At 32.8% G+C, this 22,380-nt stretch overlaps 1 protein-coding gene across 1 annotated transcript; it reads right to left on the bottom strand.

Moving 5' to 3' along the window:
* Positions 1–6,445: 6,445 nt before the first annotated feature.
* Positions 6,446–21,099, bottom strand: LOC142975290 (phenoloxidase-activating enzyme 1-like). The gene is made up of 7 exons (XM_076118047.1): positions 20,744–21,099; positions 18,054–18,262; positions 16,917–17,097; positions 13,273–13,381; positions 11,424–11,611; positions 10,314–10,406; positions 6,446–7,202 (listed from the first exon to the last, which is right to left on the bottom strand). Exons 1-7 carry the CDS (start codon positions 20,796–20,798, stop codon positions 6,889–6,891), a joined length of 1,149 nt encoding a protein of 382 aa, XP_075974162.1. The 5' UTR covers positions 20,799–21,099; the 3' UTR covers positions 6,446–6,888.
* Between the last annotated feature and the right edge of the window lie 1,281 nt (positions 21,100–22,380).

Here is a 22,380-nt window from a genome sequence, read left to right as displayed (position 1 = left end):
GTTGGCAGTTTTTATATGAAGATAGATATCGATCTTTATTGTTGAGGAACATTGTAGATGGGGCTGATAGTTGGTATCGGTACCAGGATTGCATGAGTGGTAAACAGGTTGATTGCGTGTGTAGTTAGGCTGTTTGTCATTGCCAAGGACGCTTGTTAGCGAGGATATCTGCTAGCTACCGTGGGTTTGCCTGACGAATTCTTTGTAGGCTTCTGACATATGTCATTTTATTATATGTCTCTCTATTCTGTGGGTACTTGGGACTAACACCTAAACAAATGAATACGCAAAGAACTGAAATTTATTGGAACCAAAATTTGTTTTGGCTTGGTCTCCCAAAATTTGCTTAGTAATTTGCTTGTTACTTTAAATAAAGGGATACTAAGGTCAATTTGTGTAACTTTGAATCATTTGGGTAACATTGACAGTGGGAATCTGAACTAGTTTCGATTATTTTCTCATATGAAACCAACACAACTGATAAAGGTTTATTTTAGTTTTGCAAACTTTGTTCGTTACATATGAAAAAATTATCGAAACTAGTTCAAATTCCTACTGTCAATGTTACCCAAATGATTCAAAGTAACCCAGGTTGACTGTACGGTAAAAAGCAACAGCTTCTATTCTCACAACATCCTTAGGTATAAACCTCCACGCGAGTATGTCCGACAGGTCATAGTTAATATCCTTAAGATCAAACCACAAGCTGTATCATATTTTGACTCACAATAAACTATAATTTCCTAGATATTAAATGCGTAGTAGAACTTTACGCCGTGAATTTTGTACCACAATGTGGTAGAGTATCAAGGGATTTTTTTTGTTTTCCGTCAAAAGAAAATACATAGCAAAAGGCTAACGAAGATATTTAACTCGTGATTCCTTAATCGTCTTACCTCTGTGATTTCTGTTTTTCTTCATGACAAAGTCATAGTGGTATGTCGGTACCAATACGTAAGTATCACAAAGATTACCTTTCACAGAGTACAAGAGCAAAATCCTTATAGAATCGACTACTTTTCGCCTTGTCTTGTCCGTCCTAGCTACTTTAATATGACGTACTAATGACGTAATATTTACGATTTAACTGAGTTCTTGCAGGTGAACATGTAGCTAAGGGGTAATTTCCACCACGAAAATTCTACATAGGAGTAACTTCCAACTATTACGTCTGTGTATATAAAAAACCAAACTCGAATTAATCCGGGGTCATCCGTCATTAATTATTATCAGTAATTAATTGAGTGTATGAAAGGATACCCTAAAGGTAACTTTATTAAAAACTCTTGAATTCAACATACGAGTATACTAGAACAACATGATTTATAAATAAACCGTTTTATTTTTTTACCTTACACAAAAACCTTACCTTAAAATAACAACACAAATAACATCAACTGACGTAAACAATGTTTTATCAGACATTCAGTAAAAACAATGTTACCGTGTTATAAGTGTAGTATCATCCAAAACACATTTATATTTCATGAGAGCGACAAATGGGGCGCGTTACACCCTGTATATCATTTCCAATATAGTAGTTCTATGTAAATGACGCCTACTTTTAAACTGTCGTAATTTTTATATTCCGATTGGAGTTTCCCCTTCTGAGTGTTTGTTATCTAACAGGAAATAAATGAATGTATTCACAGTTTTGATTTACTGCTCACGTTCGCAGTTTTCGTATTTTTATCATTGTTAGTTTTGTGTTTTTGTTCGTCCATATTTTATTGATAAGTTTCCAAATTGATGCGTTATTTATGTTGTATTGTTTTATCAGAATGTTTAATTGAATTGTTTATTGAGTCCATGTTTATTTATTTTGTTAGATTGAAATAGAAAATATTAAGAGATATTATTTTAGAAGCTGATACAGATGTTTTTGTAATGTCATGATTTTAATTGTATCCAAACTTTTATGTAACTACTACTAGTACTTTGAATTATTAAAAAAATACCATTTGAAACAGACATGCTTACATTTTCCACAAAATTAAATTACTCATAGTCGCGAAAATTAATCGCAGAGTAGTAATATAATTTGTTCTGTTGAGAATCGTTCAGTTGAAAAGCTTGTTGCGATAACACTTCGATCGCGTTGTTTACAAATAACATACAGATTCACTTTTATTTCACTTGGTATGTAACAGGAAAGAATGCCTCATGTCTGCCTCGAAGACTCCCAGCGGGATGGCACATGAGCGTGATAGTTTCACGCGTGAAGCAAAACATCTTGTATTCATACTGCAAGATGATTCAATATTTGAGTATTTTAATAGTAGCGCAATTTTCTACAGTCGATTCTATCGACGATATTTGACAATTAAAATATATAATCATAACTTTTAAGCAAGCTTGTATATTTTTTATATAATAGGATACCAAAATATTTTTGATTATTCATAGAACACAAAATAGATTGCGGTTTATAAATATGAAAACAATATTAATAAACGCGAACACGCATTTTATCTTGGAATGCCTGACGTTTCGACGCGCTGACTGTAGTCTCAGGATGATAATAACCGTATGTAAGTTAAATTGTGCTTTAAAATTGTAATTACGGTTCCCGCTAGGGGCGCTGATCAGTTTTTCATACAAAATCTGTCGATGGTTCTTGATGTCGATAGTAGTAGCGCTGAATAACCTCGCCATCATAGTAACATACAAAACACTGTTATTTATTAATTAACAACCATTTACCTGTTTACCTATTAAATATAATGTCACATTCGAGTTTTTAATTAACGATTAAAGGATAATAGAATTCCTATGTTCAGTAAATCATTTGGTTTGCGGTTTTGTGGCCTAGCGCGATTGTTTCGTAGTCAATTATAAATTAATAGCCTGTTGAAAAGGTACGTAATCAGAAAATTTACATACTATATTAAATGGTTTTCATATTTGTAAAATCATATACACTGGTTAAATATTGCTATTTGCGACTATAGATGCGAATTCTAGCTTATTTCTTAAGTATGGTGAAAGTATCGGACTATTTTTTATTCTTCGATTATTTTTATGCATTTCCTGAAGCTGGATATAAAAATATTCTGCCCGTGACGGATTGCAAGAAATTAATGTTTATCTTTTGAATTCCGACCATGACATTTTAAATGTACTGCAAAAATACATAGTTCTTACGGCGCCCACTAGAGGCGTTAATCAGATTTTCATTCAAAATTTCTCAATAGCTAGCCGGTTATTGATAATCGGTAGTGGTAGAAAAGGTTTTCTTTTAACATTTTTAAACAAAAAATCTCTCTTGATTCAATGTAAAAATCCTGACGTCACACTCCTAAACGAATATTTATGTAAAAACGTGTAGAACATCGTTCGAGTTTATACGTAAATAAATGGAACTATTCTCATTTCAACGAAACGGTAAAAAAACGGGTGATAAATGTGTGAAAACTGTTTACAAGGTAACAAGTTCAAGTGTGACGTTCATTCAACTGCATGCGATATAACCATTGTTCTTGTCCGTCAAGTGACTATTGTTCTAGTTTTGTACTTGATTTATCATTAATTAAATGCAATTGTAGCTTCTTTATTATTGAGATTTTTACATAATAATAATGTTAATAATACACAGCAGTCTCCCTAACTCATAATCATATGCATGCAAAATGTAAGTCAGCAATACGCCATGTACTAGATTTTTCTCAAGTCGATTACGAGATAGTCTCAAAATATTGTTATTGTGTCTTATATGTTTCTGTTTTGATAGGTACATTGTTTACTAAATTAAGAATGCTCTATCTCAACCTACCAGATTGGAGATTTTTTCTAGACAATATTCAAAAAGTCTAATTTATTTTTGAATTTTTCCTAATTAACATTATTTATAATCAATGACTGTCTACTTTAACTACTGAAGTACACCTGATATATTTTTTTTTAATCTAGTAATTACCACAACTATTCTAATTATATTCTAATAACTTTTTGTTCTCAAGATATACGTCGCCGAAGGCTGTTTTATTTTTATGTGAACAAACACGGGCCTTTCCGTGTTATTGTGTCATTACTCGTGACTCATTGATACGGAGCCGCAATGACTTTAACTTACCTTTACATAACTAAGTGGCCGCTAAAACTTAGACACTCATTGATATTTAGTATCAATAATGTTCAGAAGTATAGTTAAGAAATGCAGCATAAACCTTAATTTATTAATGACTTTGTTTCAATCACGTTCACTCTTATATTTTGCGACAAATAATAGACAAAACTAGTTTCCTTTATTGTGAATAAATGTAACACATGAAAAATTTGAATACGACCATTCTCTATGAAGATTTTCCTAGGTACAAAGCAATGATTTGCCTGCCTTGTTTTTATTTCAACATGTATCGATTTGATATCACTGACTGACTGTCTTGTCATACCTTTGAATTCAAGGTTCATTAGAAGCACACATGTCTTAATTCTAGAGGAAAATATGCGAATTATATGTAATTCTAATGCTAATAAAACAACACAATGCCAATCAGAGTCCGTGTGTACTTATTCAATTATGCTTTGGGTGATAATAGCCACTGGGTACTGATGGGAAAACCCCTAATAACTCACATGTCGAGTTCAATAATTCTTATACAACACGTTTGTTTTGTTATAAAGTTATAGCAATTTAGAAAACAAAAACATGTGGGTTTGAGCTATTGTTGTTTGTGTAAAAATAACATTATATAGTGTCAAACAGCTTGATCATGATCTAAGTCTAGTAAATGTAATAAACAGCAGTAATTTTTTTAAAAGTTCCTTCATTTCAAATCAAAACAAAAATGACACCAATAAATAGTATAATTTTTTTCTTCTTCAATTTACGGTAAGCATTAGATCATTAATTTCCCGCATTAACTTGATTGTGAAATCATAGTTAAGTTAGAACATTTATAAACCAGTTAATTTAATACTAAGTATTACTTAGTGAGTGCGACAACACTAGAAAAAGCTTATCACAAACAAGCAAACAAAGCTCAACGAAACAACTCAATAACCGATCGATTTTATCGTACACAAAAATTTGCATACCCCTTTCGAGTACTAGGAGCGCATAACTTTAAAAGGGTAAATGATTTAATTATGCGAACCGAAGTGTCGCGCGCCACTTAATTTGATAGCTGGCGACACCTATATGCAAATGATACGTTACGACTAATTGAATATCTTTGTTCTGAATGTTTGGGGAGCCGCTCGATGACTTTTGGGACCCCAACACTTGGTAAAACATTCAAATGTAATTTAAGTTATTAATTCTACTTTAAAGTTCGAGTAGTTCACAAAAAGTGAAAGTTTTCAGGCAATTTAAGTTTCTGCATCATTTTCTTGATAACGTTAATGTTGCTATAAACTTCTGAGTATGATGTTCATTAAATACATCAACCTGCGAATTCGTTTGTGCAGTAAAAAATATAAAACCACACGTTTTTATCAAGAAAACTCGCTTCTAATTTGGCAATTTAAAACAAATTGATGAATTCTGCAATAATTTTAAAATTATGTTATTACTCCGACCTACCTTTGTAACGTTGAAGTGCCCTTATCATTCAATAAAGGATGTTTTTATTTGCCTATAGTAATACGAGAATAATTCGAGTAATAAAATTAAGAAGTTATTGTCATGGTAATTATCAACGCAGTAAAGAAGAAGACATACGTTTTAATCAATAATAAAGTAGTGACGTCATTATATTTTGGAACGCACACATTCGTATAATCCTATGTGTGTATTATAACAAATAAACTATTTTGATTTTAATATTATGAGTTATAAATACATATACTGTCCTATAGCTGGGAAAGGGTCTCTTCCCGCAATGATAGAAGAAGTCCACCACGTTGGTCAAGTTAAGTAAAGTATATTAGAATTTTATAATAATACTGTCTTTTTACATACGTTTCGTGACGTCCCTAATACAATTGTATGAAAGGTCGTGAGTTCAAATCCCAACTCGTTGAACTATTGCGGCAAGCCCACTCAGAGCTCGGCTGGCTAATTGGAAAGGTTGACAGCACATTACTAATGCATCACGCACTTCTACCATTTATATTGAAAGTAAATACCGATATTTTATTTCTTCAGTAAAAAATATACGTAAGTGGAATTTTATGTTCATTTTACTATGAAATTTGATGACGGATGACATATGTATTCAAGAATGTTTAGATATGCAGGATTCTGGTCTATTTTAAAGTCGACATATTTTTTTTTTTTTTAGTTTTTCCTCAATCGACTAAAAGTACCTTTACTATTGATGTAGTTCAAGATACTAGCAGTTATTAATAATTCATTATACGTTTCAGTTAATAGGATAACTGATTGACTTATAATTAATATCAAAGATACAAGTACATTATAACTACATAACTGCATATATATTACGTACTTAAGATAACACAAATCATTAATAACCAATTAGTTACAATAACAATCTTAAATACGTGGAAAACTCAATGAAACAAACACCGTTTTCCTATAAAATTATATTTTACTATAGTATAAAACAACATCACATTATTCCATCAAAACACTGGACCGTGTACCACAAAAACGGCATTTTTACACTATCCGACACCGACACGACACGACATACACACGACATAAACTTGCTACATTTCAGCCTACTTCACATCTAGTTTTTGCAACTTACTCTCTTTGTAGCAAAAGTACCAAAGCATGCTGCAATGCAGTCATAATTTCATGACATAAACACTACATTTATTCAATTATATTTATTTCTGTAATAAAAAATACCAAAACTTAACCCTACAGTTTTTGTCAGAATACAATGTCGGATAATGTAAAAACGCCTAAAACTTATCAGAAAAAAATGGCAACAATTCACAGTTAAATTTTGATGAGGACAGACTAGTATAATGGCATCACTGATTCGAGGATTGGAGAGTCGATTTTATCCAGTCGATGTATCCGGCTACTGAGGTGTACACTCCAGGCCAGCCGTCTCTTCCACAGCCGTAGCCGAAGGAGACCACTCCTACCGTTTCCCAGACACCGTCAGGTCGTTTCTTCATGAGAGGGCCGCCGGAGTCCCCTCGACAAGCATCCTCGGCGAAGGCTCCACCAGCGCACAGCTGGTTTTCCCCAAGAACAGCTCCAAGAGTTCTGTACTTGCTGACGCAGTCATCTTTTTTGAAGATTGGCAGGCCGAGCTTTAATTTGATGGGGCTGTTGCGACCTGGAAAGATGAAAATATGGTTAAACACGGTTCAATACCTAGTATCCTCCGGGCTCTTTAGGTAAATAATGAATCTGGTCAAGTTAACTGTATAGCCTCAAGACCTCCTTTTTTCGCCAAAAGACGCTTGCCCGGCGGTGGGGCAGTGTGCGTTCGCGCAGCGGAATGCTGTTGAATTTAAAGATATTAATTATGCAGATATTTAGTGTATGACGTCGTATAATTGTGTATGGTAAAAAAAAAATTGTGTACGCAGCCATTGTGGAGAAATTCACCAAAAACTGATTCCGCTGGGCGAACGTTGTCCTGGCGGAACTTATTTTAATCCATAGACTTTAGAAGAAAAGAGGTGTGTCCAAAAATTAGTGTGTATTTGTGTGTAATTGTGTATGTATGAATAAAATGAGTGCATGCATAAACTTCGGAGAAATTCAAGTTTCCGCTACGCGAACGTTTGGCCATTAGCTAGTTTTCATATAAAGCGCTTACATAGAGAGCTGTAGATTTTTACATACGTTGTTTTGAATTTGTTTATATTTGTTTAAAAAACAGATTTAGAAAAAATCGTAGGGCTTAAAAGATAAAAATATAAACGTAAAATACACTTAATAGGTCTTAGTTCTTAAAGTATGCACTTTGGGGTCTAGATTTTCACGTTTATACAAACCTTGTAAGTATCTGAAACATGTTGCCAAGTATCAATGATGTTCCGTTAGTAATTAAAGAGTTAAAGGACAATTTTACCATGAATAGATCACTGTTTACAAAACAGTCAAATATCACGACGTTCTAAAGGAATTGCATGGTAAAATGTATGCCAAAAATTAGTTTATTCATTCAACTATTCACATGCAAAATTTCATGTCATTAAATTTAGTAATTAAAGAAATCAATTAAAATACTGACGAAGCATCGAAAACCTACATAACCCGACCAAGTTCGGATAGCTACAAAAAAGCGTCCATGCAATATATTTAGGTAACATCCCAAAATTTACCGTATAATACAGGTATTGAATTGGTATAGGTGATAACACAATTGTTGTTTCGATATAATTTAAAGGTCATTTATTTTTGTACACCAAATTGTTGTTCAATTGTTCTGATTTTTCAGCTCCAGAATTGACTGGAATAATTCCGGAGTTCCGATAGGTATTCACATTTTTTAAAAGTTAATATTTTGATTTAATTATATTCTTGTGAACGCACGTAATTTAACGTCTGTGGAATATTCCACAAACTGCTAGTCGAACAGGACGCGCGCGGCTTCCCGCTTGAAACGGTACTTCCATCCTTGAAGAAAAGAGAGGGCAATAATATGTAATATACTTAATAAAAAAAATTTTGTACACGGATATTTAAATAGAAAAGTACTTGTTAATTGAAGATTTGTTTTTATCGTAGATAGTTGGGTTATTATTAAAAAAATATTTTTAATTCAAGAAATGCAATTGTTTTATTTTTTCCTAAAGCTTGTGTACGGAACTGTACCATATTAGTAAATACTATATTGGAAGGTTAAGAACGTCTCTTAGATATATGGCTGGGCCGCTTTTTTGTAGCTATCCGAACTTGGTCGGGTTATGTAGGTTTTCGATGCTTCGTCAGTATTTTTATTGATTTCTTTAATTACTAAATTTAATGACATGAAATTTTGCATGTGAATAGTTGAATGAATAAACTAATTTTTGGCATACATTTTACCATGCAATTCCTTTAGAACGTCGTGATATTTGACTGTTTTGTAAACAGTGATCTATTCATGGTAAAATTGTCCTTTAACTCTTTAATTACTAACGGAACATCATTGATACTTGGCAACATGTTTCAGATACTTACAAGGTTTGTATAAACGTGAAAATCTAGACCCCAAAGTGCATACTTTAAGAACTAAGACCTATTAAGTGTATTTTACGTTTATATTTTTATCTTTTAAGCCCTACGATTTTTTCTAAATCTGTTTTTTAAACAAATATAAACAAATTCAAAACAACGTATGTAAAAATCTACAGCTCTCTATGTAAGCGCTTTATATGAAAACTAGCTAATGGACAAACGTTCGCGTAGCGGAAACTTGAATTTCTCCGAAGTTTATGCATGCACTCATTTTATTCATACATACACAATTACACACAAATACACACTAATTTTTGGACACACCTCTTTTCTTCTAAAGTCTATGGATTAAAATAAGTTCCGCCAGGACAACGTTCGCCCAGCGGAATCAGTTTTTGGTGAATTTCTCCACAATGGCTGCGTACACAATTTTTTTTTTACCATACACAATTATACGACGTCATACACTAAATATCTGCATAATTAATATCTTTAAATTCAACAACATTCCGCTGCGCGAACGCACACGGTGGGGCAGAATTTATCCTGCTACTCAAAAAGCCTTAACATAGATTCGCTACCTATCAATAAAGCAATATTTGTAATTTATGTTTGTATAGGAATTAATGTATTCAGTTCCTCTCAACAAAACTAATTAATAAACAGTTAATGAATTAATGACTAATGGTGGTGTCAAAACAACATGATAAATGGCGTAATTACAACTACATCATGAAAATCCTTATTTTCCTTATTTACATGCAATTTAATTTAATTATACTGTAAATATTTTTTCTATTAAATATCCTGCACAAAACAAACTTATAAAAATAGTGGAATCAATGACGTTTATACGTGTGTGCACTTGTCTTGTACTGCCAACTATTCAATTTTTCTTTTTTTATTAATATATATATATTGAAACGAGACTAAACTCTTATTGTAGCAAAGAAAATGTTCGGTCAAAATAACATTGAAGGAGTCAATAACGCATCATACTTCTTCGTCTCGGCAAATTACGCTTAATACCACAAAAAGGTGCATTTTAACAGCTAATCTTTAGTTCAAACCACATCCTGGTAAAGCCTTATTTACAGTATTACGTTACGTATTTCCCAAAGCACCGCATCTACTAAAATAAGTCTCAAAAAAACTCAAGACAATGTTTGATATTTATCGTTATACTAAAATATAATTGTAGGTAAAACCCGTATTCAATGATTCTGGTTTATTTACTTGTTCGCAGAATGGTACAAAATCAATAGTGATCGCTTACCGTCGAGGGTTTTTCCCCAACCTGCGACGAACACGTCGTTGCCTGGAGTCAGTCGTTCACTCTCATCAACCAGGCAGATTGGTTGCACGTAATCTGGAAAAAAAGTAGTCTTAACATCTTGTTTGGACTGTGAAAGAATGGAGCGAGCGCATTTTCAATTAAGGAGAAAGTGTGATGCAAAGGAACTATTTGTATTATCTAGGTTAAGTTAGTTTTACTAATTTACGAAGACTTTGCTTAACGCGATAAAATAATATGCTTTTATTTCCTTGACATCTATAACCACTTAACTCACTCTGCTAACCAATGATGAATGAGCCAGCGATGAATGCATAAAATTATTTATTTATTTACATTTTGTAAAGCTATGATTAAATTTACAAGCTACATTAGTCAAAGCTTAAAGCGAATACAATAAGTTGTTTGAAATCAAACTGCATTGTAATTGAATAATGTTCTCATTTACTATGTAATTCTAATATTCAAAATTCTAAGTATTATTTATGAAAACCTCCTAAATTAATACTAATTTTATTTTTCGAGTGAGTAAATCAGATTTTCTAATAAATAAGGCACGGTTGAATGAAAATTTTGAACATAAATTAAAGTGCAAACGAGAGCTTGATTTTATGTAAAGGTCTTTAGTGTTTAAAGAACTAAAGGAGCTAAAAATCTTGTGTAAATACAATGTGACCTTTAAAATATACATATTGTAAAGACAATTAAGCAATAACATTGTGGTTTAGCTGTAGTACTTTAAACTCATCAGGAGGACGATTAACATATTGTCTTAATCTTCTCTTAAATATCGTGCGTAGTACACACGTTTATCTTAAAATCTAAGTGTTTTTTTTACTTTACCCACAGAGACACATCATAAGCACAACCTAATCCAGATGGCAAGAGTACGAAATGTGTTGATCAAACATACTCTTTTAGCGAAAATTAAGGCGTTTGTTGCGCTCACTTCTCCATAAACCATCAGTATATTAAGTAACCTTAGAGTTAGATTAGATATACTTGAACTGAGCGTGCTCCGGCAGTTTGGACAACTTTGAAACCAGGTTGACCACTAACTATTCATAATATAATAAGTAAAAGTATACTTACATGAAAAAGTCGCTCTTTTCGCTAGCCTCACGATGCCGATATCGTCTCTCCTGTTTTTGTTTCCATCGATGTATCCAGGGTGGGGGAAGGAAGACGCCACGGGGATCTCCTGAGGACGGTCCGCGCAGGTACTGTCCAGACAATCCACGTCAGACTGAGTATCGTATTCACCGAGACGGACTGTTGATCTATAACAATGAAAATATTGGTTACATTTCTTAAATACAGCTGAAAGGTGTGTGCTTGAACACGCTTATGTATAGTAGCGTGATTTTCTACAAATTTCGTAAAGAAATCTGATCAGCGCCCCTAGCGGATACTGAAGGAACAAATTTTCAGTACATTATAAATGTCAAATTGTTGATTTTCGATAATACCGGCTAAAGTAATTACCGCTATAGTTATACTTACCTAGTATGGAAAGCTCTTATCTTTCTGAAATACTCACATATTAGATTCTTTCCCTAAATTGGATGATTTAAATATACATTGATTATACTTTCTCGACAAAATTGCTAGTTGTGTGAAAAACATGCGCTTTGCAATTACGACTAATTCAGTGTAATCAATCGTTTATGTTTCTGTTTCTGTTATTTACATAATTACAATTATAAATCTCAAAACAAATCATAATAATTACATAACACGCCAATTAAATGTATGATACTGTTATCTATTAATAGTATACAAATAGAATATTGGCAAACAACATAATTTATATTTGAAATACGCAAAAAATGCGTTTGTTTATGCGCTACGTATTTTTAGTAAATTTCCACTAGTTTTTTATATTTAAATCAATAGTTTTTAGTCTGATTCGATAACAAACTCTGTGTTGCAAAGTTTGTCAGATTGTACAATATTTATTTTCACTAAATTAAAGCGTTAAATAACAGAATTATAAACATGTAACAAAGAAAACTTTACTCTGATCAAGTTAACGATTAAACTGCCTTTCCTTTTGTCAGCCAAATATTTAGGTACTTATTGAATCAAGTCGGTACTAGTCAGTATATAACAGTACTTTTTTCACCGTGCGTCATGTTGTCTACGTGCATACGTCAACAGCCTCCAGTATCGAAACCTTTTTGTGCCTTTTTTATAGAAATATTTAATATCTCGCTGTATTCAAACTGGTTTCGATGAATATTCAAAATTGTATCTAGCGAAGGTTGATTTTTTCTTCGCGGTTCAGCAAATCCAAGTTCAATTAAGTTCTATTTGAGATTTATAGCGAACGTAATAGATTAAGAGGTAAAAAAACATTTGCGATTTTTATTTAGAGATAATTTTTAGATTTTTTATTGAAAAAAGTAATTTCTGTTACCTTAAACTTGTAAGGATGACTTTAATAGTCTTTATCAGTGATACATGCTATTTCACTTTAGCTTAAGTGCACAACAATCACAATTAAAGGGAAACAATGTTACAATGGGTACTTTAAAACGGTCACTAGCAAATAAACAGTCTTAAATAGACTTTGTGTAGTGATTAGTTTCTACAAAAAAATCCAAGTATCTATTTTAACATGATCTTTGCATTAGCAAACGAAGACAACAACGACAGTTGCCTAATATCTTAAATAATAATAATAATAAGTATATATTTTTATTGTTTTTTATAAAAAAGACAACTCCCGCACTAAGAATTGCTCTTGTGTCGCGGGGACTTTTACAAACATACAAACAATGGACACAAAGCACAAACAGACCCGAAACAATAATTTCTGGATCGCACAAATAATTGCTCCGTTTGGAAATCGAACCCACGACCTCCCGACGCAGTGGTAACCTAAACCACTGCGCCACGGAGGCAGCAATCTAGAAATAATCTATTGAATGTTACTTACAAAGATCCGACTTCTCTTTCAATGGCTCCAGTGATGCAGTGAGCGGCAGTTAGGACATACCGACGATTGATGAGTACTCCTCCACATTGGTACGTGGTTGTACCTTTGCCTGATTACAAAAGGGATATCGTTAATACAATGATTGATTTTATTTGGACTTTAATCTAAACGTTTCGGGAAAGCATTACGCGTAAGCGTAAAGTACAAGTGGAGTTATGTACTTGAAGAACCTTATTTCCAGTCATAACGTAGTCTACAATTGACATTTACTATGGAAAGAGCGCTGACCCACAAAACTGTGAGTCCAACTATTCCATTTGTTGAAAGACTAAATACATAGGTCAGTAACTATCAGCGGTGGGGTTCTTTCACAAAACATAAGATTAATCCAAGCAATATAAGGTAATATCATAAAAACACAACAAATAAATGTTCAACAACGAACAGACTGTTCGAGGGGAATACCTGTACAATTAAACCTAATGAGTATTCGTATCGTAATATAATTTAAAAGTTTAATACTAAACGCATTAAAATGATGTTTTCAATTAGTTGAACGATCTTTAATGCCTTTTACAATAAGGTTAAAGCGATGTTTTTAAAACACGTGTTGTAGTCGACAGCCTGCACGCATAATATCATATTTTTATGAAGGTATGTAGGTCCAATAAAAAATCTAAATTTGAGTTTCTTAGTACGGATTTACGTGCTTCTTGGGATTATTTTTATATAGGATCATATCCTGGATTAACAGGTGTGCGTTCGCGCAGCGGAATGTTGTTGAATTTAAAGATATTAATTATGCAGATATTTAGTGTATGACGTCGTATAATTGTGTATGGTAAAAAAAAAATTGTGTACGCAGCCATTGTGGAGAAATTCACCAAAAACTGATTCCGCTGGGCGAACGTTGTCCTGGCGGAACTTATTTTAATCCATAGACTTTAGAAGAAAAGAGGTGTGTCCAAAAATTAGTGTGTATTTGTGTGTAATTGTGTATGTATGAATAAAATGAGTGCATGCATAAACTTCGGAGAAATTCAAGTTTCCGCTACGCGAACGTTTGGCCATTAGCTAGTTTTCATATAAAGCGCTTACATAGAGAGCTGTAGATTTTTACATACGTTGTTTTGAATTTGTTTATATTTGTTTAAAAAACAGATTTAGAAAAAATCGTAGGGCTTAAAAGATAAAAATATAAACGTAAAATACACTTAATAGGTCTTAGTTCTTAAAGTATGCACTTTGGGGTCTAGATTTTCACGTTTATACAAACCTTGTAAGTATCTGAAACATGTTGCCAAGTATCAATGATGTTCCGTTAGTAATTAAAGAGTTAAAGGACAATTTTACCATGAATAGATCACTGTTTACAAAACAGTCAAATATCACGACGTTCTAAAGGAATTGCATGGTAAAATGTATGCCAAAAATTAGTTTATTCATTCAACTATTCACATGCAAAATTTCATGTCATTAAATTTAGTAATTAAAGAAATCAATTAAAATACTGACGAAGCATCGAAAACCTACATAACCCGACCAAGTTCGGATAGCTACAAAAAAGCGGCCCAGCCATATATCTAAAAGACGTTCTTAACCTTCCAATATAGTATTTACTAATATGGTACAGTTCCGTACACAAGCGTTAGGAAAAAATAAAACAATTGCATTTCTTGAATTAAAAATATTTTTTTAATAATAACCCAACTATCTACGATAAAAACAAATCTTCACTTAACTAGTACTTTTCTATTTAAATATCCGTGTACAAATTTTTTTTTTATTAAGTACATACTTAATCATGTTTCATTTTATGTAAATCAAAATATTAACTTTTAAAAAATGTGAATACCTATCGGAACTCCGGAATTATTCCAGTCAATTCTGGAGCTGAAAAATCAGAACAATTGAACAAAAATTTGGTGTACAAAAATAAATGACCTTTAAATTATATCGAAACAACAATTGTGTTATCACCTATACCAATTCAATACCGGTATTATACGGTAAATTTTGGGATGTTACCTAAATATATTGCATGGACGCTTTTTTGTAGCTATCCGAACTTGGTCGGGTTATGTAGGTTTTCGATGCTTCGTCAGTATTTTAATTGATTTCTTTAATTACTAAATTTAATGACATGAAATTTTGCATGTGAATAGTTGAATGAATAAACTAATTTTTGGCATACATTTTACCATGCAATTCCTTTAGAACGTCGTGATATTTGACTGTTTTGTAAACAGTGATCTATTCATGGTAAAATTGTCCTTTAACTCTTTAATTACTAACGGAACATCATTGATACTTGGCAACATGTTTCAGATACTTACAAGGTTTGTATAAACGTGAAAATCTAGACCCCAAAGTGCATACTTTAAGAACTAAGACCTATTAAGTGTATTTTACGTTTATATTTTTATCTTTTAAGCCCTACGATTTTTTCTAAATCTGTTTTTTAAACAAATATAAACAAATTCAAAACAACGTATGTAAAAATCTACAGCTCTCTATGTAAGCGCTTTATATGAAAACTAGCTAATGGCCAAACGTTCGCGTAGCGGAAACTTGAATTTCTCCGAAGTTTATGCATGCACTCATTTTATTCATACATACACAATTACACACAAATACACACTAATTTTTGGACACACCTCTTTTCTTCTAAAGTCTATGGATTAAAATAAGTTCCGCCAGGACAACGTTCGCCCAGCGGAATCAGTTTTTGGTGAATTTCTCCACAATGGCTGCGTACACAATTTTTTTTTTACCATACACAATTATACGACGTCATACACTAAATATCTGCATAATTAATATCTTTAAATTCAACAACATTCCGCTGCGCGAACGCACACGATTAACAGAGTATTGCTTGAACACATAAAATTTACATAAAGTACTTTGTAAAAACTGACTTCATGTCCCTATAAGCCAGTCGATTTCAAAACGTAATTTTAACATATTATCACTAGGGATTAAAAAATAATTTGTAGATAAAATGCAAGCGATGTCGCAAGTAAAAGATGTACAGCAATATTTTTTATTAAAAAAGTTAAAAACTTGTACTTAAATAGCACAAGGTCGACAAGTAGTAACATCAATTTCTTAAACGAGTCTTTTGGGAGAACTTGTTTTATCGAGACATTGGACGGTCTTAAGTGCCCTTTGCTACTAAAATACGTTATGGAAAAGTCCATTCATCAGACGAATAAAGAATACACCATAAAAAAGAGAAGACAAAAAGTGCAATGTTTTTTTTTTAATTTAGTTAGTACATGCTTGTACATTTTGTTTTATCTCGGTTTATTTCCTTAAACCTGTTTGACTCCAGATCACAAACATACCTCTCTTTTCCAGCTATTAAAAAATGTAGCTGATGTAACGTAGCAACGTACTGAAATGCTACCTCCCTGATTTTCTGCCTTCCTAATAAACTCGGTGTAAGTTGCACTGAGTTTATTGACAAAATATAGATTACCTAATCCATGGTTCCACCGTGCAACCATGGATTAGGTAATCTATATTTTGTCACCATTCAAGTTTAAAACTGCCAACTGCCCTTTAAATTCGAGTTTACACAGCGTTCTTTACTTCAACAGTATATACAATTATAAAATTAATAAATATGTACAACTTACGAGTTCTGTATCCCATCAACGCCATCCAAGGGAACTCGTCGAGGTCAGTGAACTGTCCTCCGTATATTCTGTCCCCGTTGGTGTCAATACCGCATTTATTGCGAGGAGCTGGTGATGAGTCATCAGGGGAGTAATCCTCGCTACTGCTGCTAGACTCTGTAGGCCTGGGTCTTGGACGTGGCTGTAGAAAAATACCGGGGTTAATGAACTGAAGTTTAATTGTATGGTGCGGGCTTTAAAGAAGATTTATTTATTTTTAAATGGTTAGCGGTCCATCTAACGTCGAAGGCGCTCAAGTGTCCACCAAGGACCCACCGATGTTCCTCTTATAGGTATACCACAACACGACATTCATATAATATGGAGCAAGTTCTCCTCTTTTATACAACTGGCGTAACATTTTATAATATCTCTAGCTAGTCACCCAAAAGGTGACTATTCTTTATAGCACTTAGTTGCACGACAAATAACAAGATGGAACCTTATCACATTCAATCAACATAGTCCTACAGTCACGTCCTAGAGACGTCACAATATATCGGAAGAAACTACCTGATCATTAATAAACGTTACAATAAATTAACACGAGACATTATATTACTATGTAAAGTTCCGGCTTCATCAGACGGTGAGGGAATTAATAGCACTATATGCCTTATAAGGTAAAGGTCGTGTGACCACTGGTAATACAATTTCCTCCTGTCTTAACACCTTGATCATTTTCCGAGTCATATGTTACCTACAATATCTCGCTACAAATTAACATAAAAAGAGTTTGTGAAAAAATATTTACTAAAAGACATGGAACTGGTATAAGAACAAAAGTATTATGGGTTTGTCAAACGCTTAACATTTTTTTGTTGCTACAGAGCTACTTAATGTATTGATTCTGATCAGGCATAATATTCATTGCCATACTATGTGCGACGGTCTCTTCTACTAAATCTTATAAGTCCACTCTCTTTTACATGAGACCAATATCCAGAACAGGAAACGTGGGAACGAGTTGTGCTACCGTGATTTTTGCACTATTCTTCTTGTATTCACAACTAAAATAATGGCATACATATAAATATGCTAAACTCTTCGCTATATACTAACTTTGAGGATAAAATGACCAGTATCAAAAATCCTTACCGTAGGTCTCTGCGTTGCCTCCTGATCAGGCAGAGGTCCACAGCAGACCCTAGGAACGTAACCTTCGAAGCCGCACTGCGACTGTCTGAGGTAGCTGACTACATTGGGCGGCAGTGGCCTCTGCTCGAAGGCAGTTAAGAGATCAGGGCAGTCGTACAGGGAGACGCATTCACTGCTCCTCCCTAAAGGTGTGGTACAATCGTCTGAAACTGGAAAAAGAAAACTGTTAGCAAAAGGTTTTATTATCAAAGGGAGGTCTTGTGCAGCACCGATTAATATAAGACTTATAGTCGTCTTAAATGTGGTAATGATGTGTGCAAAGTAATTTCTAAAAGTTTTGTTTTTTCGTCTGAGGTTTGTGTATCTGTAAAGATATCCTAGGCTTATATGTTTGAACGTGTTTAAGAATGAACACTGTACATTTTTACAACTGATGCTATGCTGACTTGTTCACCTACATGTAAAGTTAGCTTAGCATTGAAACCAGTTGGTACTGGATTTACCTGACTTGCTTATTATGTACCGATAAAAGACAACAGCATTTGACATTAGAATACCGCATTGGGTGTTTTGAAGTAATTAAAAGTATGGATAAGCAATACTACGATATTTACTTCAAGTAAATCAAAGAGGGCCTCAACATCCCAGTTAACTGGATTACTTCGGTAAGACTGGTAAACTAAACTACAATGTGAATTTCTTTTTCCTTAGCCTTAGACCTCCAAATCACCCTACCTTCGGCAACATCCGACTAGTACTTCTCCAATGCGTCCTTAATTAATAACTAAATGTGTATAATTTAATGAAAATGATCCCCTCAAACCACAATTGCAGGAATAATCCAATAAATGATTGAAATAGACCGATAACCTCTTCTCTAGATGAGGAAACGTGTACGTAGTGTTATCTTAATTGATGTCAACTTTATTATTAAACGCTTGACGTTATTATTATCAATTATGTTAGAAACGAAACAATAACAGTTGGTTGTGATTTATTGATCCATTTGTAGCACTATTTTGATTGAATGAAGTAAATATTTGTGTGAATAGATTGATCAAATTTCAAAGTAAAATTAAGAACAAAATTTAGTTGCTTTAATGTTATTTTTATAAGAGTTTCTATGATATATACGTTAAAGTTTTATTATAAGCTTTCTGTGAAATAACAACAGACGTAATTTAAAAGTACATAATGTTCAATAATTTCACTCATATCAAAACAACATTTTTTAGGTTTATTCCATTGAGATTAGTTCTTTGTATTCCTAATACACATAAACTAATCCTAAAAAACTCAGAAGGAAACGTCAATTTTTTTTGCAAATAAACAAAACTAAAACCATCCTTTTCAGCTATTCTAATCCGAGCTATTCACAATGCATCTTGTTACATGCAACTAAGAACAAAGCTTAGCATACACTCTAATTTATATTCTCCTTATATCGAACAACGGTAGTCGCATACTAACGAGGGTTGTTTGCTATAAACAGAGCTTGTGCTCATGGCTCACGGATCTCGAACTAGTCATTGTATTTAAATAAGATGAGATGTATTGGATTTACCTAAAACATATAATTTGATGAACATAGTATAGACTGCCCTTTATGACAAAATGTATAAATGCGTATGAAGCAAGACCAGTCTGTAAGGATCGTACCAACGGGCGTTCTCTGGACTCTGTGTACTTTAATGGGATTCTACATACATAATATATGTATAGGCTGAAGGTAGTAGTAGTCTGTAGTAGGTTGTCTTATGTTAGCAGTTATAGCCCGAAAAAAGTATTTTTCCGCAATTAAATAACATTTCAGATTATTTATAATCGAATAACTTCAGGTGGCCAAGAATTTAACTGTTTTTGTCACGAATTATAATCACCCTGTTTGTATGGGGAAACTTGCATATCTAACTTGGCATCCTCAAATCGTAAGTTCCTAACTGAATCCCCTCTAAATATTACTTTTTAACTCGGCAAATCTATCAAACATAAATTTAATATTATGTCTGTTGTGAACCGTGAACTAAGACATAAAATTTTACGAAACAAAACACAACATAAACATTAGACGGTGAGTTCAACTCAGAACCAGTTTGTCTCATCTTTTCCTTATTCATTTATTTACATAATATACATTATTATGTTTTTATTCTTTATCACAGCTTATTAGATTGTTCGTTAATATTACTAGTGAAAAGAATGACGAGATTCTGGATAGTTCTAAATGCTTTGTTTAAAAACAAGTGGAAAGAAAGTTAATTCACTTAATTTTATAATTTCTAACGAAAATTTTACTGTTTAATTTATTTAGAATAGATAAAATAATCAACAATCCTTGAGTTGACTTGATAAGTAGTAAGTAGCCTTCAACAGAATGTCAATTCCTCATTCACGGAATAAAAATTCTAACATACTTATGCATGTATCTTGTACATAATTAACTATAATCAATCTGTCTTATTATCACATTGCTTCTATCTTAATAATATTCATTTTATAACGATATCCATCTACTCACGTTCTAAATCTGTGTACAACGTGACTTGTTTAGGTTATTCGATTTACTGCACAGAAATATTGATGATAATTTAAGATCACCTTAGAAATACACACACCAATCTAACCTTTGTCTAAAGTAGATAAAGTAACAAATCGCATGCACAATCTTTCAGTAACTGTCAAATACTTACGAACACAACTCCAAAAAAGTGTTGACACAAAAACTACACAAACACGTTTCCACATTTTGTTAATAAATAGCACTTTATATCACAAACAACTAAACATTACTGAGTATAATAAGTTTTAATAAATAATATTGTTTTAATAAATAAATGAGTGTTTTAAATAAGTATGTTTTATAACTAGTTGATGCGACCAGATCGCATTGGTCCGCTTCGCTATACTGGATCTTGCGAGGTCAAGACCGTACATTAAATACTCGAATACGTAGTTTTGTTGTTCCTGTACGTAGCGTTCGCACAATATTGATTACTTATAATATATTTTATTAATAATTGCCATGTTTACGTCACTATTGTTATTAAATCGTATGACGTGTGAGCAATTTAGTCCTGACGCGCAAATCATAGTCCGTTTTCGGGTATTTTATTGGAGATTGGAAATGTTTTATTAATTTTGCCGGTATAATGTATCATGTCTGTTTTGAGAATATTTCCTACCGCCATGAGTTATTCATTTGCCGAATGCAACTTAATGAGAAGATGTCGTATTTATCTATCAGTTTTCTCATTACTGACAGATGTAATTTTCTTTTTCACTTTATTCCTTACGAAATCTACCTTTTTATAATATACATTGTACGGAAAGAAGAAATGAAAATATCTTGTTTTAAAAAACTATTTGTTAACATTACTGGTCTATTTGAGGTTAACATTTTAACACCTCCAATCCAATAAATAATGTTTTTAGTCATCAGCATTTCTAGTAACTCTTAAGAATTTCAGGTTTTTTTATAGTATTAATTCACGGGGATTTCTTAACTTCTTTCTAACGCACAGAAGTCTTGCAACATGAATCATTGGACAGGTCAATGTCCTCTTTATTTACCTTTAGTACTACTACAAAACCATTTGGAAGCAAACTAACTTACTAATCAACTCAATAGGAAAACTCAGGGCATCTCATATCAAGTCGTAATCAATTGCCAATGATGAAACCCGCTTACCTGCTACAAAAAAATGCTATTTATTTTTTCCAAATATGTACATATGTACGAGTATGTTCAGTTTTTGACGAAGGCCGCTCACTTCAAATCGCTTAGAAATTATCAAATGCATTGATAATATTTTTCATGCTGACCGTAGTCACGTATTCACTGGCTTTACTCGTTTACAGCTGGCAGGTAATGTAGAAACCTGTGTACAGTATCAACACATATCAGCTCAAAAACTTACGCGCAGATGCGAGCCTCCTTAGATGGTATACCAAACTATCACATTTGAAAGAGTGAAACACTTTAACCAAGGGTAACAGTATTTTAAAATGTAATATTTCTTATTATATAGGAAATTATAAGTTCTTAAAACTATATTGTAAATGTAGGAAGTTATGAAAATTATCTGAGTTCATCAGACTCGCATGAAACCCGGGGTCAAGAATAAATATTTTTCGTTTAAAGCCTCCCAAATATTTTAAATCTTAAAGCAAAACTCTGAATACCATTGGTATAAAAAAAATATTAAGACTGATTCTAAGACAACCTTATTATTCTATTTTTCTTAATAATCTTCAATTCCTTACACTAACTTTATAAGTTTCATGACTTTACCCATACTTTACTTAACACTTTAGCCTATGATAGCAA

This window comes from Anticarsia gemmatalis, chromosome 9 (genome assembly GCF_050436995.1).
Source record: "Anticarsia gemmatalis isolate Benzon Research Colony breed Stoneville strain chromosome 9, ilAntGemm2 primary, whole genome shotgun sequence".
In the NCBI taxonomy this organism is placed as follows: domain Eukaryota; kingdom Metazoa; phylum Arthropoda; class Insecta; order Lepidoptera; family Erebidae; genus Anticarsia; species Anticarsia gemmatalis.
This window is presented reverse-complemented; position numbering and strand designations above follow the sequence as displayed.

Bases quoted from the DNA above. Each gene is read 5' to 3' on its own strand.
- LOC142975290 (XM_076118047.1), bottom strand. From the start codon at position 20,798: ATGTGGAAACGTGTTTGTGTAGTTTTTGTGTCAACACTTTTTTGGAGT. The intron at 11,612-13,272 runs GTAAGTAACATT...TCATTGTTATAG, and splicing joins GAAAGAGAAGTCGGATCTTT to ATCAACAGTCCGTCTCGGTG. The intron at 7,203-10,313 runs GTAAGCGATCAC...TCATCTTTCCAG, and splicing joins TTGGGGAAAAACCCTCGACG to GTCGCAACAGCCCCATCAAA.